This window comes from Oncorhynchus keta, chromosome 34 (genome assembly GCF_023373465.1).
Source record: "Oncorhynchus keta strain PuntledgeMale-10-30-2019 chromosome 34, Oket_V2, whole genome shotgun sequence".
Lineage (NCBI taxonomy): Eukaryota > Metazoa > Chordata > Actinopteri > Salmoniformes > Salmonidae > Oncorhynchus > Oncorhynchus keta.
In genome coordinates, this window is record NC_068454.1 from 51,179,564 (window position 1) to 51,193,507 (window position 13,944).

The following is a 13,944-nucleotide window of genomic DNA, read 5'->3' on the forward strand; positions in this document are numbered from 1 at the left end:
ACATTTGCGCCACCATTACAGCACAGTAAGACCCTGAGATCATCTGCAGAAAAAGCAAACTGCTAATGTTCTCACTTAGTGGGCATTAGTAGAGACTGCAATACTGGTTTACTGACCCTTGATTTAGCCACCAAATGTTATATTTAAAATCCCAAAGGGGATTTGCTTCATGTTAGTGTTCTATGGGTTATGGGCACTTTTCATTTAATTTGGCATCAGGGTCTCAGGACAGATCATATAATAGGCTACACATTCCAACATGCATATACGAGCTGTGTATTTTCATACAGACAGGGTCTAATGGGTTAGCTACACCAGTCTATATTGTGGAACAAGGTCCAGATTGGGGAAAACCAGGTTTTCCACTCCCCCTGTTTATTTAATTATAACTACTGAGCATGGTGTGAACATCAATGGAGTCCCCAGCACAGTAGAACATATTGGACAAATTAGATGTGTGGCATACACCGTACAGTACTTATCAACTTGACTAACATGGTAGATAAATACACTATGGTACATAAAAAGTAAGAGCACATTTATGAAGCTTGGTCCAATTTATATTTAAATGTATTTGAGTATCTCTTCAATTGTATTCCCTTTAGGGATTCCTATCTGGGAGTCAAACCACATCAAATGATAGAGAACATAGATGTCCTACAAGGACTGCCCATATAGACAAGTGGTCACAGAAAAAGTGGCAGTTTTAACTCTTTACATGTCTTATACTGTACATCTTTCTCTAATGACTCGGCCTCTTAAATCTATCTGTACAACTGCACTGCTTTCAAGACCACTGCATAAGGGGATCATCATATTGTACACCTCCACATTTAGAAAAGTGGCTTTACCAATACAGTGCCTTCGGGAAAGTATTTAGACCCCCTGACTTTTTCCACATTTTGTTACAGCCTTATTCTAAAAGGGATTCATTTGTTTTAACCCCCTCTCCAATCTAAACACAATACACCATAATGACGAAGCAAAAACAGGTTTTAGACATTTTTGTAAATTGATTACAAATAAAACACTGAAATATTACATTTACATAAGTATTCAGACCCTTTACTCAGTACTTTGTTGAAGCACCTTTTGCAGCGATTACAGCCTTAAGTCTTCTTATGTATGAAGCTAAAAGCTAGGCACACCTGTATTTGGGGAGTTTCTCCCATTCAACTCTGCAGAGCCTCTCAAGCTCTGTCAGAGCTGCAGAGCTATTTTCAGGTGTCTCCAGAGATGTTCGATCGGGTTCAAGTCAGGGCTCTGGCTGGGCCACTCAAGAACATCAAGCCACTCCTGCGCTGTCTTGGCTGTTTGGTTAGGGTCGTTGTCCTGATGGAAGCTAAACCTTCACCCCAGTCTGAGGTGAACGCTCTGGAGCAGGATTTCATCAAGAATCTCTGTACTTTGCTCCGTTAATCTTTCCCGCGATCCTGACTAGTGTCCCAGTACCTGCCACTGAAAAACATCCCCACGGCATTATGCTGCCACCACCATGCTTCACCGTAGGGATGGTGCCTGGTTGCCCCCAGATGCTACGCTTCGCATTCAGGTCAAAGAGTTCAATATTGGTTTCATTAGACCAGAGAATCTTGTTTCTCAGGGCCTGAGAGTCTTTAGGTGCCTTTGACAAACTCCAAGCGGGCTGTCATGTGCCTTTTACTGAGGAGTGGCTTCCGTCTGGCCACTCTACCATAGATGCCCGATTGGTGGAAAGCTGCAGAGATGGTTGTCCTTCTGGAAGGTTCTCCCATCTCCACAGAGGAACTCTGGAGCTCTGTCAGAGTGACCATTGGGTTCTTGGTCACCTCCCAGACTAAGGCCCTTCTCCCCCGTTTGGGCGGCCAGCCCTGGGAAAGGCTTGATGGTTCCAAACTTCTTCCATTTAAGAATGATGACCTTCAATGCTGCATAAATGTTTTGGTACCCTTCCCCAGATCTGTGCCTCGACACACAAGTCTGCGAGCTGTACGGACAAATCCTTCAATCTCATGGCTTAGTTTTTGCTCTGTAATGCACTGTCAACTGTGGGACCTTATATAGACAGGTGTGTGCCTTTCGAAATCATGTCTAATCAATTGAATTTACCACATGTGGACTCCAATGAAGTTGTAGAAACATCCCAAGGATGTTAGCAAAGGGTCTGTAAATAAGGTATTTCCGTTTGTCAAAAATCTTTTTTTAACTGTTTTTGCTTTGTCATTATGGGGTATTGTGTGTAGATTGATGAGGGGGGAAATGATGTAATCCATGTTAGAATAAGGCTGTAACAGAATAAAATGTGGAAAAAGTCAAGGGGTCTGAATACTTTCAGAATGCACTATACATGTATCAACATGTAGGAGTAGAACACGTGGAAGACAGGATTCAAGTCAGTCTGTGGGATTGGCACGATTAAAATTAAGTGACAGGTTAGGCATCCCTTTTGATGGGAATTGGATCAGTCTTATGACATACCAGGATGGCCCATCACAAAAAGCGACAAACACATCAAATTGTACTTCATCCTCCTATGTCTCAATGACTCATCTATTTATCATAGCACTGCCATATGTGTTACACAAAGCATTGTTGTTCATGTAGCCCATTGAAATCCTTCCATTGAGTTGTACTATATATTCCCCAGTGTTAGGGAACGGTAAGGCAGTTTGTGGTAGAGATATCTTGTATTCACCACAGTACACTGCAGTTGCTGTGGCTCTTGGAGAAACCTGGAACACTTTCATGCAGAGTCAAATTCTGTTTTTAGCAAGACAAACTGTCCAGGCCGTTCATGCTTGAAGAAAATTATGAAAGGCAGGGCGATCTCTCCACAGGTACTTTGTACTCTCTCATGTTTCTCCATCATTGACGACAATAAAACATTTCGCACAAAAGAGTTCCAGTAGAGGGAAAGACCAAAAACGCACAAAAACGAAGCTGAAAGTAATCAGAAATGAAAACAACAACAACGTCAACAATAAAATGAACAAAACCACAGCTATACATTTAAGGGTTAAAAGTGAGGAGCACTTACCCCTTTTTAATTATTTTTCTATTGTTGTCCTTCACAACAGTTTAGGCCCATTAATCCAAACAATAAAGTAAATGTTGAGGGGGTCACAGGGTATGTAACCCAGTCAGCAGTCACAGCCCACGAGATGCACCAGCTACGGAACATTGCTATCTCATGCTATCTTCGATGCAGTCCAAGTACTCCAGGATAAGGTCGTAGCAGAATCGGTACTGGTCCTGCAGAAAACACACATACATGCATTAGTTACATAAACCAGCAATGGTAGTGTATTGTAGGGTTAGGCTCAAATCCATTTAAACTCCAACTCAGGAACTTAACAATTGAAAAAGCTTCAATAATGGTAACTGTTTAAGTCTTGAATTGAAATTTAATTTAATCTTGGGCCCGATCCTGATGCCTTTCCCAACCACTTCGCAGTATTTGGTATTCAGACTTTTTTCATTCAAGTAACGCGCTCTGCAGGTGTGGCTACCTTGCACACTGAATAAATGTAATTCAATTGCTGAAAACCCTCCCACTTGCTGGCCAACAGATGTTCTCATCGAGTTTTCATTCAATAGGGCTTTCAGTACATTTACAGTATCTTAAATCATCCCGTTAAATATGGTGCTCCTTTTAATGCGGAACAAAAAAATACATAAACGCAACATGCAACAATTTCAAAGATTTTACTGAGTTACAGCTCATAAGGAAATCGGTCAATTTAAATCAATTCCTGGGACCCTAATCTATGGATTTCACATGACTGGGCAGGGGCGTAGGCCCACCCACTTGGGAGCCAGGCCCACCCACTGGGGAGCCAGGCCCAGCCAATCAGAATACGTTTTTCCCCACAAAAGGGCTTTATTACAGACAGAAATACTCCTCAGTTTCAGCAGCTGTTCGGATGGCTGGTCTCAGACGATCCCACACATAAAGAAGCCGGATGTGGAGGCCCTGAGCTGCCGTGGTTACACATGGTCTGCTATTGTGAGGCAGTTGGACGTACTGCCAAATTCTCTAAAATGATGTTGGAGGCGGCTAAAGGTACATATATTAACATTAAATTCTCTGGCAACAGCTCTGGTGAACGTTCCTGCAGTCAACATGCCAATTGCACTCTCCCTCAAAACTTGAGACATCTGTGGCATTGTGCTGTGTGACAAAACGGCACATTTTCGAGTGGCCTTTTATTGTCCCCAGCACAAGATGCACATGTGTAATGATCGTGCTGTTTAATCAGATTCTTGATATGCCACACCTTTAGGGTGGATGGATTATTTTGGCAAAAGAGAAATGCTCACTAACAGGAATGTAAACAAATTTGTGCACAACATTTTCAAGAAAATTTTAATTTATATGCGTATGGTACATACGCTTCACATGTTGCATTTAGATTTGTGTTCAGTATAGTTCGAATTTTGTACAGAGTAGAATATATCGAAAAAAACAGGTTCAGAATATGAGGGATCAATGAAAGAATGCCTTCTAAATATTTGCATATTCGTCTCCATTTCAGCACCAATTGGTAGATAAAAAAAAACACTGAACTTGTAGATTATTTAGGTTTAGGAAAGTATTTATGAATCATAAAACCAGGTTTGGAGAGCCTTTATGAACGAAAAAAAGAAAAAGTGGTTTGATTCATTCTGAAAATTGCCACATTCAGTTCTTCAACCCATGGTAATGTTGGAAGATTAGTGTACATAGAATTAAAATAGGGAGAATATCGTCTGTTGCCTGCATTAACCCTAGAACTGTGTGATAACAAGGCCAAGTATTGCGCCATGTGTCGGGTTCAAACTGCTTCGGCTTGGTCTGCGCTCTGCTTCATAATGATTTAATTAGCCTACATGTCTTTTTAAAATATTATCAACTGTTAGTAATGATCCTCAGCAACAACCGAACGGCCGTGAAGCATTTACAGAGGAAGTAAATGAAGGTAAACAAAACAATGTAATTAAATGTAATAATATAGGCTATATCAACTGTAGGGAACTAACAGTAAATCAAATGAAATAACATTTTATTGGTCGCTGAATATGTGTGGTTTAAGGCCTACTGACAGTCGATACTGAAATTTAACATGAGACAGAGAAAGTCGGGCTAGCCTATAATTATGACATTCGAAAGTGCCCTGCAAAGTTAAAAGGCCATACATTCAATTTAAATTCTGCATAATGGCACAGCCTTTCATAAACTTTACTCTGGGAAAGTTGATATGTTGACATGCTTCAGTTTGCTGCCATATGACTGGTTTCAGATTTGTATCCGGCGATCATAAGATAAAATAGATCTAAAATAAGTCTAATTTATATTTACAATCGCCTTATCCAAACGGATTACTCATTTACCTAGCTCTTATCAATAGATCTTATCAAGTTGTGAATTAGAGTGCATGGAGAACTGTGTTATTTCCATCGGAAAATAATTAAGTAGACGTTCCATTTACGTCGCGCATAACCCAGGACGGAATTCCTCGCCCCCCCCCCCCTAATTGATTGAATAAAAATATAATTGATAATACTGGATATAGTAATACAAATCAGATTAAACAAAGGCAGAAACATTCATAGTCATCGCTAAAATACTGCAAAACTAAATTGCAGGCGGTCAGCTCCACTGCACCTACCAGTGACTCCACCATGTTGGGTTTGGAGTTGCGGAGCGTCTTGACGGAGTAGAAGATGTCCACCATGTTCTGGTACTGGATCATCTCCAGCAGGATGGTGCTGGCACAGAATGTCCCACTGCGCCCACCGCCGCTCCTATAAGACAGGGAAGAGTTGTTAGAAGGAGGAGTTGAAACACAACCTTCAGTGTTAAGATGCTAGGATTTTTGTAGTCATTAGGATCTCCAATTAGCTGCTGCCCTACTCTTCCTGGGGTCCAAACAGGAAACATAACAGATAAAATACATAATATACATAAATATACATAGCAGCACTACATTTACATTACAATTTATCCATTCAGTAGACGCTCCCATCCAGTGGCCCACAGCTAGAGCATTCATCTTAAGATAGCCAGGCGAGAATCACATATCACAGTCATATCCCAACCACGTATCACATACATAATACAATACAAAATGCATAAAAATGTCTGTGCTTCTTTTCACAATCCCCGCCGTACCGTAAGGTCTTTTATTTATTTTTTCTTCTTAAATCTGGTTTTATTGCAAGTTTGAGTTACCTGGGGTGGCACAGAGTTCCATTAATTTCATGCCTCTATTTAATACTGTGTGTTTCCCAGCCTCTATCCTGGACTGTGAAGAGACCTCTGGTTGCATGTCTTGTGTGATAACAATAAGTGTCCGAACTGTGTGCCAACTGCTTGAACAGACAGATCAGACAGACCTTCAACAGATCAACACCTCGCACAACAACCAATAGTGATGCAGTCAATTTCTCTTCAATTTTTAGCCAGGAGAGATTGACATGCATGTTATTGACATTCGCCCTCTGTGTACATCGAAGTGAAATGTTCCCATGTACTTCTTTGCCCCATCCGATCACACAATTGGACAGCAGTCCAGGTGCGACAAGAGTAGGGTCTGTAGGACCTGTCTGGTTGACTGAGATATCAAGAAAGCAGAGCAATTCCTTATCATGGACAGACCTCTTCCCATTTTAGAAACCATTGCTTCTATATGTTTTGACCATGATAGAAAGCTATCTAGGGTGACACCCAGCAGTTTAGTCTATTCAACTTGCTCAATAGCCACATTATTCAATAATAGATCCAAATGAGGTTTAGGGTTGAGCGAGTGATTTGTTCCAAAAATGATGCTGTGAGTTTTTGCGATATTTAGCACCAGGCTATTGCTAGTTACCCATTCTAAAACTGACTGGAGCTAAAAGTGTAATTTATGTACTTTACTGTTGCAGACAAAATGTCTTAAGAAAGTATTCAAACCCCATGGCTTTCTCTACATTTTGCTACTTTACAAACTTAATCTAAAATATATATAAATATATAAAAGCATATCTACACACAATAACCCATAATGACAAAGCGAAAACATGTGTTGTTAAAAAAACAACAGAAATACCTTATTTACATAAGTATTCAGAAATTGAGCTCAGGTGCATTCTGTGTCCATTGATCATACTTGAGATGTTTCTACAACTTGATTGTAGTCCACCTGATTTGGAAAGGCACACTCCTGTCTATATAAGGTTCCACAGTAATAAAACTAAACCAAGCCATAGAGCTCCAAGACATGATTGTGTCGAAGCACAGATCTGGGGAAGGGTACCAAAACATTTCTGCAGCATTGAAGATCCTCAAGAACACAGAGGCCTCTATTATCCTTAAATTGATGAAGTTTGGAACCACCAAGACTCCCTGACCAAGAATGACAATATTACAGTAAATTAGATATGTTTAAATTATGCTATAGTATAGAGTTAGCTTGCCTGATGAACCAAACCACTAATCTTTCTGAATGATACCAACAGATTTCATCACTTTGCTGCAGACAAATTGAATACGATCTTTCCAGGACAACTTTTCATCAATTAAAACTCTGGAACTGACTTGTTCCATTTCATTCCCACCAAATGGGATTCTGGCTAATTTCTTATTCTTACTAGTGAATACAATAAAGTATGATTTTTTTTAAACATTTAAATATAATTTGTTCAGAAAATTTGGCCATGCCTGAGTTGGCTTTATTAATATGTGAATCAAAATTAGTGTGATAAAATCAAATTGGTATCGTCAGCAAAGAAAATGGGATGTACAGTAGAAGACAAAGCAGCAAGGGCATTGATATAGATTATGAATAACAAACCCTGTGGCACACCACAGGATATCTTAGCCTTGGTAGATGCAGAGCTGTTTGCATAAACAGACTGTTCTCTATCAAAAACATAACTATATAGCCAATTATATGTACACTATATATAAAAGTATGTGGACACCCCTTCAAATGAGTGGATTTGGCCATTTCAGCCCCACCCGCTGCTGACAGGTGTATAAAATCCATAGACAAACATTGGCCGTAGAATGGGCTACTAAAGAGCTCAGTGACTTTCAACGTAGCACCATCATAGGATGCCACCTTCCAAGAAGTCAGCTGCCCCAGTCAACTGTAAGTGTTGTTATTGTGAAGTGAAAACTTCTAGGAGTAACAACAGCTCAGCAGCAAAGTGTTAGTTCACAGAATGGGACCGCGTAAAAATTGTCTGTCCTCAGTTGCAACACTCACTACCAAGTTCCAAACTGCCTCTGGAAGCAATGTCAGCACAATAACTGTTCGTCGGGAGCTTATGAAATGGCTTTCCATGGCCAAGCATCTGCACACAGTACGGTGAAGGGAAATCGCTATAGCATACAATGACATTATTAGACGATTTTGTGCTTACAACTTTGTGGAAAGAGTTTGGGGAAGGCCCTTTCCTGTTTCAGCATAACAATGCCTCCATGCACAAAGCGAGGTCCATAGAGAAATGGTTTGTCGAGATTGGTGTGGAAGAACTTGACTGGCCTGCACAGAGCCCTGACCTCAACCCCATCGAACACCTTTGGGATGAATTGGAATGCAGACTGCGAGCCAGGCTTCATCGCCCAACATAAGTGCCCGACCTCACTCATTCTGTGGCTCAATGGAAGCAAGTCCCCGCAGCAATGTTCCAACATCTAATGGAAAGCCTTACCAGAAGAGTCAAGGCTGATATAACAAAGGTGGGGACCAACTCCATATTTAATGCCCATGATTGTGGAATGAGGTGTTCAACAAGCAGGTGTTCACACACTTTAGGTCATGTAGTGTATAATCATGAAAACCATGATAATGCAATTTAGAAAGTAGTACTTCATGATCAACCATATCAAAAATACCAAGAGTGTATTCATTTCTTTTCCTCAACATGATTTGTATCCACAAGATGCAAAAGAGCCATTTCTGTGGGATAGTAAAAAAACAAACATATTGCTGCTCATATAGAATACAGTGTTGACATTCTCTAATACACAAATGTTTCTAGAATTTTAGAAAACATTGCTAGTACTTTATTTGATTCTGATTAGGACAGAGGAGCACCAGGTGTGTTCCCACATGCATTAATTTCCTCTCTTAGCCCTCCAAATGGTACTGTCTACTGACTCATTGATTCAAGGATTCACATTTCAAAGTACTGCATTTCATACTGGAATCGGCCCACACGCATCCCCCCCATTTAAGTTTCAAGTTTTAATTTCACGTGCACAAGTACAGTGAAATATTTTCTTGTAAGCGCTAAACCCAACAATACAGTAATCAATAACAATGCAATCCTAAAAATAACACAAGGTAGAACAAAAACACGTGAAAAACAAGAAATAAGAAGAAAACGAGAAAGTAAGCATACTATCTACAAGGTCAGTCAGTTCCAGTACCATATTAACAATGTGCAGGAATACTGGAGCGATAGAGGTAGATAGAGTGGGGCAAAAAAGTATTTAGTCAGCCACCAATTGTGCAAGTTCTCCCACTTAAAAAGATGAGAGAGGCCTGTCATTTTCATCATAGGTACACTTCAACTATGACAGGCAAAATGAGAAAAAAAATCCAGAAAATCACATTGTAGGATTTTTAATGAATTTATTTGAAAATTATGGTGGAAAATAAGTATTTGGTCACCTACAAACAAGCAAGATTTCTGGCTCTCACAGACCTGTAACTTCTTCTTTAAGAGGCTCCTCTGTCCTCCACTCGTTACCTGTATTAATGGCACCTGTTTGAACTTGTTATCAGTATAAAAGACACCTGTCCACAACCTCAAACAGTCACACTCCGAACCCCACTATGGAAAAGACCAAAGAGCTGTCAAAGGACACCAGAACCAAAATTGTAGACCTGCACGAGGCTGGGAAGACTGAATCTGCAATAGGTAAGCAGCTTGGTTTGAAGAAATCAACTGTGGGAGCAATTATTAGGAAATGGAAGACACACAAGACCACTGATAATCTCCCCCGATCTGGGGCTCCACGCAGATCTCACCCCGTGGGGTCAAAATGATCACAAGAATGGTGAGCAAAAATTCAAGAGCCACACATGGAGACCTAGTGAATGACCTGCAGAGAGCTGGGACCAAAGTAACAAAGCCTACCATCAGTAACACACTACGCCGCCAGGGACTCAAATCCTGCAGTGCCAGACGTGTCCCCCTGCTTAAGCCAGTACATGTCCAGGCCTGTCTGAAGTTTGCTAGAGAGCATTTGGATGATCCAGAAGAAGTTTAGGAGAATGTCATATGGTCAGATGAAACCAAAATATAACTTTTTGGTAAAAACTCAACTCGTCGTGTTTGGAGGACAAAGAATGCTGAGTTGAATCCAAAGAACACCATACCTACTGTGAAGCATGGGGCTGGAAACATCATGCTTTGGGGCTGTTTTTCTGCAAAGGGACCAGGACGACTGATCTGTGTAAAGGAAAGAATGCATGGGGCCATGTATCGTGAGATTTTGAGTGAAAACCTCCTTCCATCAGCAAGGGCATTGAAGACGAAACGTGGCTGGGTCTTTCAGCATGACAATGATCCCAAACACACCGCCCGGGCAACGAAGGAGTGGCTTCGTAAGAAGCATTTCAAGGTCCTGGAGTGGCCGAGCCAGTCTCCAGATCTCAACCCCATAGAAAATCTTTGGAGGGAGTTGATAGTCCGTGTTTCCCAGCAACAGCCCCAAAACATCACTGCTCTAGAGGAGATCTGCATGGAGGAATGGGCCAAAATACCAGCAACAGTGTGTGAAAACCTTACAGAAAACGTTTGACCTCTGTCATTGCCAACAAAGGGTATATAACAAAGTATTGAGATAAACTTTTGTTATTGACCAAATACTTATTTTCCACCATAATTTGCAAATAATTCATTAAAAATCCTACAATGTGATTTTCTGGATTTTTTTTTCTCATTTTGCCTGTCATAGTTTAAGTGTACCTATGATGAAAATGACAGGCCTCTCTCATCTTTTTAAGTGGGAGAACTTGCACAATTGGTGGCTGACTAAAAACTTTTTTGCCCCACTGTATTATGATCACTACATCAGATGGGTTTGGATAATGCTTAAGAGCAGATTTCTGCAGCATTAGTAAAGATGTGGTCAATACAAGTGTATGATTTAGTTCCTGTTCTGTTTGTAAATACCCTGGTAGGTTGACTGATAACCTGAACCAGTTTGCAGACACTGGTTACAGTTTGAAGCTTTTTCTTGAGTTTGATGAAAGCCAGTCAATATTTAGGCCACCCAGAACATACCCCTATTGATGTCAACTACATTATCAAGCATTTCACAAATATCATCCAGATACTGTGAACCATCAGATCCTCCTCTCCACCCTCTCCGAGTTGGGCATCTCCGGCGCGGCCCACGCTTGGATTGCGTCCTACCTGACAGGTCGTTCCTACCAGGTGGCGTGGCGAGAATCTGTCTCCTCACCACGCGCTCTCACCACTGGTGTCCCCCAGGGCTCTGTTCTAGGCCCTCTCCTATTCTCGCTATACACCAAGTCACTTGGCTCTGTCATAACCTCACACGGTCTCTCCTATCATTGCTATGCAGGCGACACACAATTAATCTTCTCCTTTCCTCCTTCTGATGACCAGGTGGTGAATCGCATCTCTGCATGTCTGGCAGACATATCAGTGTGGATGACGGATCACCACCTCAAGCTGAACCTCGGCAAGACGGAGCTGCTCTTCCTCCCGGGGAAGGACTGCCCGTTCCATGATCTCGCCATCACGGTTGACAACTCCATTGTGTCCTCCTCCCAGAGCGCTAAGAACCTTGGCGTGATCCTGGACAACACCCTGTCGTTCTCAACTAACATCAAGGCGGTGGCCCGTTCCTGTAGGTTCATGCTCTACAACATCCGCAGAGTATGACCCTGCCTCACACAGGAAGCGGCGCAGGTCCTAATCCAGGCACTTGTCATCTCCCGTCTGGATTACTGCAACTCGCTGTTGGCTGGGCTCCCTGCCTGTGCCATTAAACCCCTACAACTCATCCAGAACGCCGCAGCCCGTCTGGTGTTCAACCTTCCCAAGTTCTCTCACGTCACCCCGCTCCTCCGCTCTCTCCACTGGCTTCCAGTTGAAGCTCGCATCCGCTACAAGACCATGGTGCTTGCCTACGGAGCTGTGAGGGGAACGGCACCTCAGTACCTCCAGGCTCTGATCAGGCCCTACACCCAAACAAGGGCACTGCGTTCATCCACCTCTGGCCTGCTCGCCTCCCTACCACTGAGGAAGTACAGTTCCCGCTCAGCCCAGTCAAAACTGTTCGCTGCTCTGGCTCCCCAATGGTGGAACACACTCCCTCACGACGCCAGGACAGCGGAGTCAATCACCACCTTCCGGAGACACCTGAAACCCCACCTCTTTAAGGAATATCTAGGATAGGATAAAGTAATCCTTCTCCCCCTTAAAAGATTTAGATGCACTATTGTAAAGTGGCTGTTCTACTGGATGTCATAAGGTGAATGCACCAATTTGTAAGTCGCTCTGGATAAGAGCGTCTGCTAAATGACTTAAATGTAAATGTAATGTAATGTACTGACTGTTAGCACTTGGTGGTCTATAGAAACTTCCCACAAGAATAGGCTTTAAGGTGAGGCAGGTGAACATTGAGCCATATTACTTCAACAGCATTTGACATGAGGTCCTCTAAGCATTACAGGAACATGACTCTGAATATAAACAGCAATATCTCCTCCGTTGGCATTCCTGACACTTCTGTAGATGTTATCACCAAATATTGCTACAACTGTATTATCAAATAAATTATCTAAGTGAGTTTCAGAGCTAGCAACAGAAAGCATTCATATACTGGCTTGCAAGTTATCGAATTCATGAACCTTGTTTCTTAGGCGACATATGTTAATGTAGTCTATTTGTAGCACTTTTCTGGGATTCTTGATTGTTTTTATTGCTTTTACTGGGAGACATGGTAGACATGACAGTGCTATTTACATTTGAGCTGATAGTGCAGGGTGAACTACTCACAGTGGGCAAAACGTCTCAGTGTTAACAGTATAACTTAGGTTCATAGGCACATTGCTTACTGCTGAGAATAGCTGTTGTTTTGACAGAGGCATTTAGAGGAACATAAATTAGGTTACTTACATTATGAATGTGAACACCTCTGGGAAAATGTACATTTGCAGTAGCACTACAACAGCTCAGCAACAAAATGGTAGGGATTATCTGAGCAGTCACTGATAAGTAATTGTCTCGACGCAGCCTTGAAATGCGAGGACAGGGTCCAGTAAGCTTGTTGTGTGTGCCATTTTGTGGCGCTAGACGGTCTGGGTTATCATCATAAGCTAAAGGAACATTAATAAACAAAGGAGGCGAGGCCGCATTCTCATTCCTGACATGCACCCCGGGAAGGCAGGCGCCCAGTCGACACGGCAGCCAATATGGGCAATATTAAGGTAATCAATCGGCATCAGCAGTTTGGCAGCCTGGAATTTACTATCGTGAGAGCCGGCACATTCTGTATTAAGCCATAATTGATTTCATCGCCATAATCTCTTTCGCGGTTGCAGTGGGTAATGCTGTGTGACAGCACTGAGTGATGTGTTTTTGGACTGTGGTGGTGGAGGCGCACGTGTCATGGTTCAGCAATGTGCATAAGGCTCCATATTCAGTCAGGTCCTGAGGAGAGTACAGTGCAATGCAGCCAAGAAGCCATGTGGCGTCATGCTTACTGCTCAAACCACCTCTTACACTGATTGGTGTATGTCCTGAGGGTTGGTCTATAGTTGTTGGTCTGTAGTTGATGATTGGGCAGGTGTGTTCCTGAAGGCTGGTACCTGATTGGCTTTGAGCATTATGAACTGGTGTTTATCAAGAGGTAACGCCTATTTCATTGTCTGTGATTGGGTGTTAGCTATGTTGATGGCTGGTGTTTGATTAGGTGAAGGCCAAGCTGACCTCCAGTCTGTGATGAACTAT

General features: G+C 42.1%; 1 protein-coding gene across 9 annotated transcripts in view; it reads right to left on the bottom strand.

Moving 5' to 3' along the window:
• Positions 1-2,983: 2,983 nt before the first annotated feature.
• The window catches only part of ptprub (protein tyrosine phosphatase receptor type Ub), a 342,049-nt gene continuing 331,088 nt past the window's right edge, over positions 2,984-13,944 (bottom strand). For all 9 annotated transcript variants that reach the window (XM_052494008.1, XM_052494003.1, XM_052494010.1 and 6 more), the window contains 2 exons: positions 5,628-5,763; positions 2,984-3,231 (listed from right to left, as the gene is read on the bottom strand). In XM_052494008.1, coding sequence (XP_052349968.1) covers positions 3,163-3,231; positions 5,628-5,763 — 205 coding nt within the window. In that variant the 3' untranslated portion in view covers positions 2,984-3,162. The remainder of the gene's footprint in view (positions 3,232-5,627; positions 5,764-13,944) is intronic.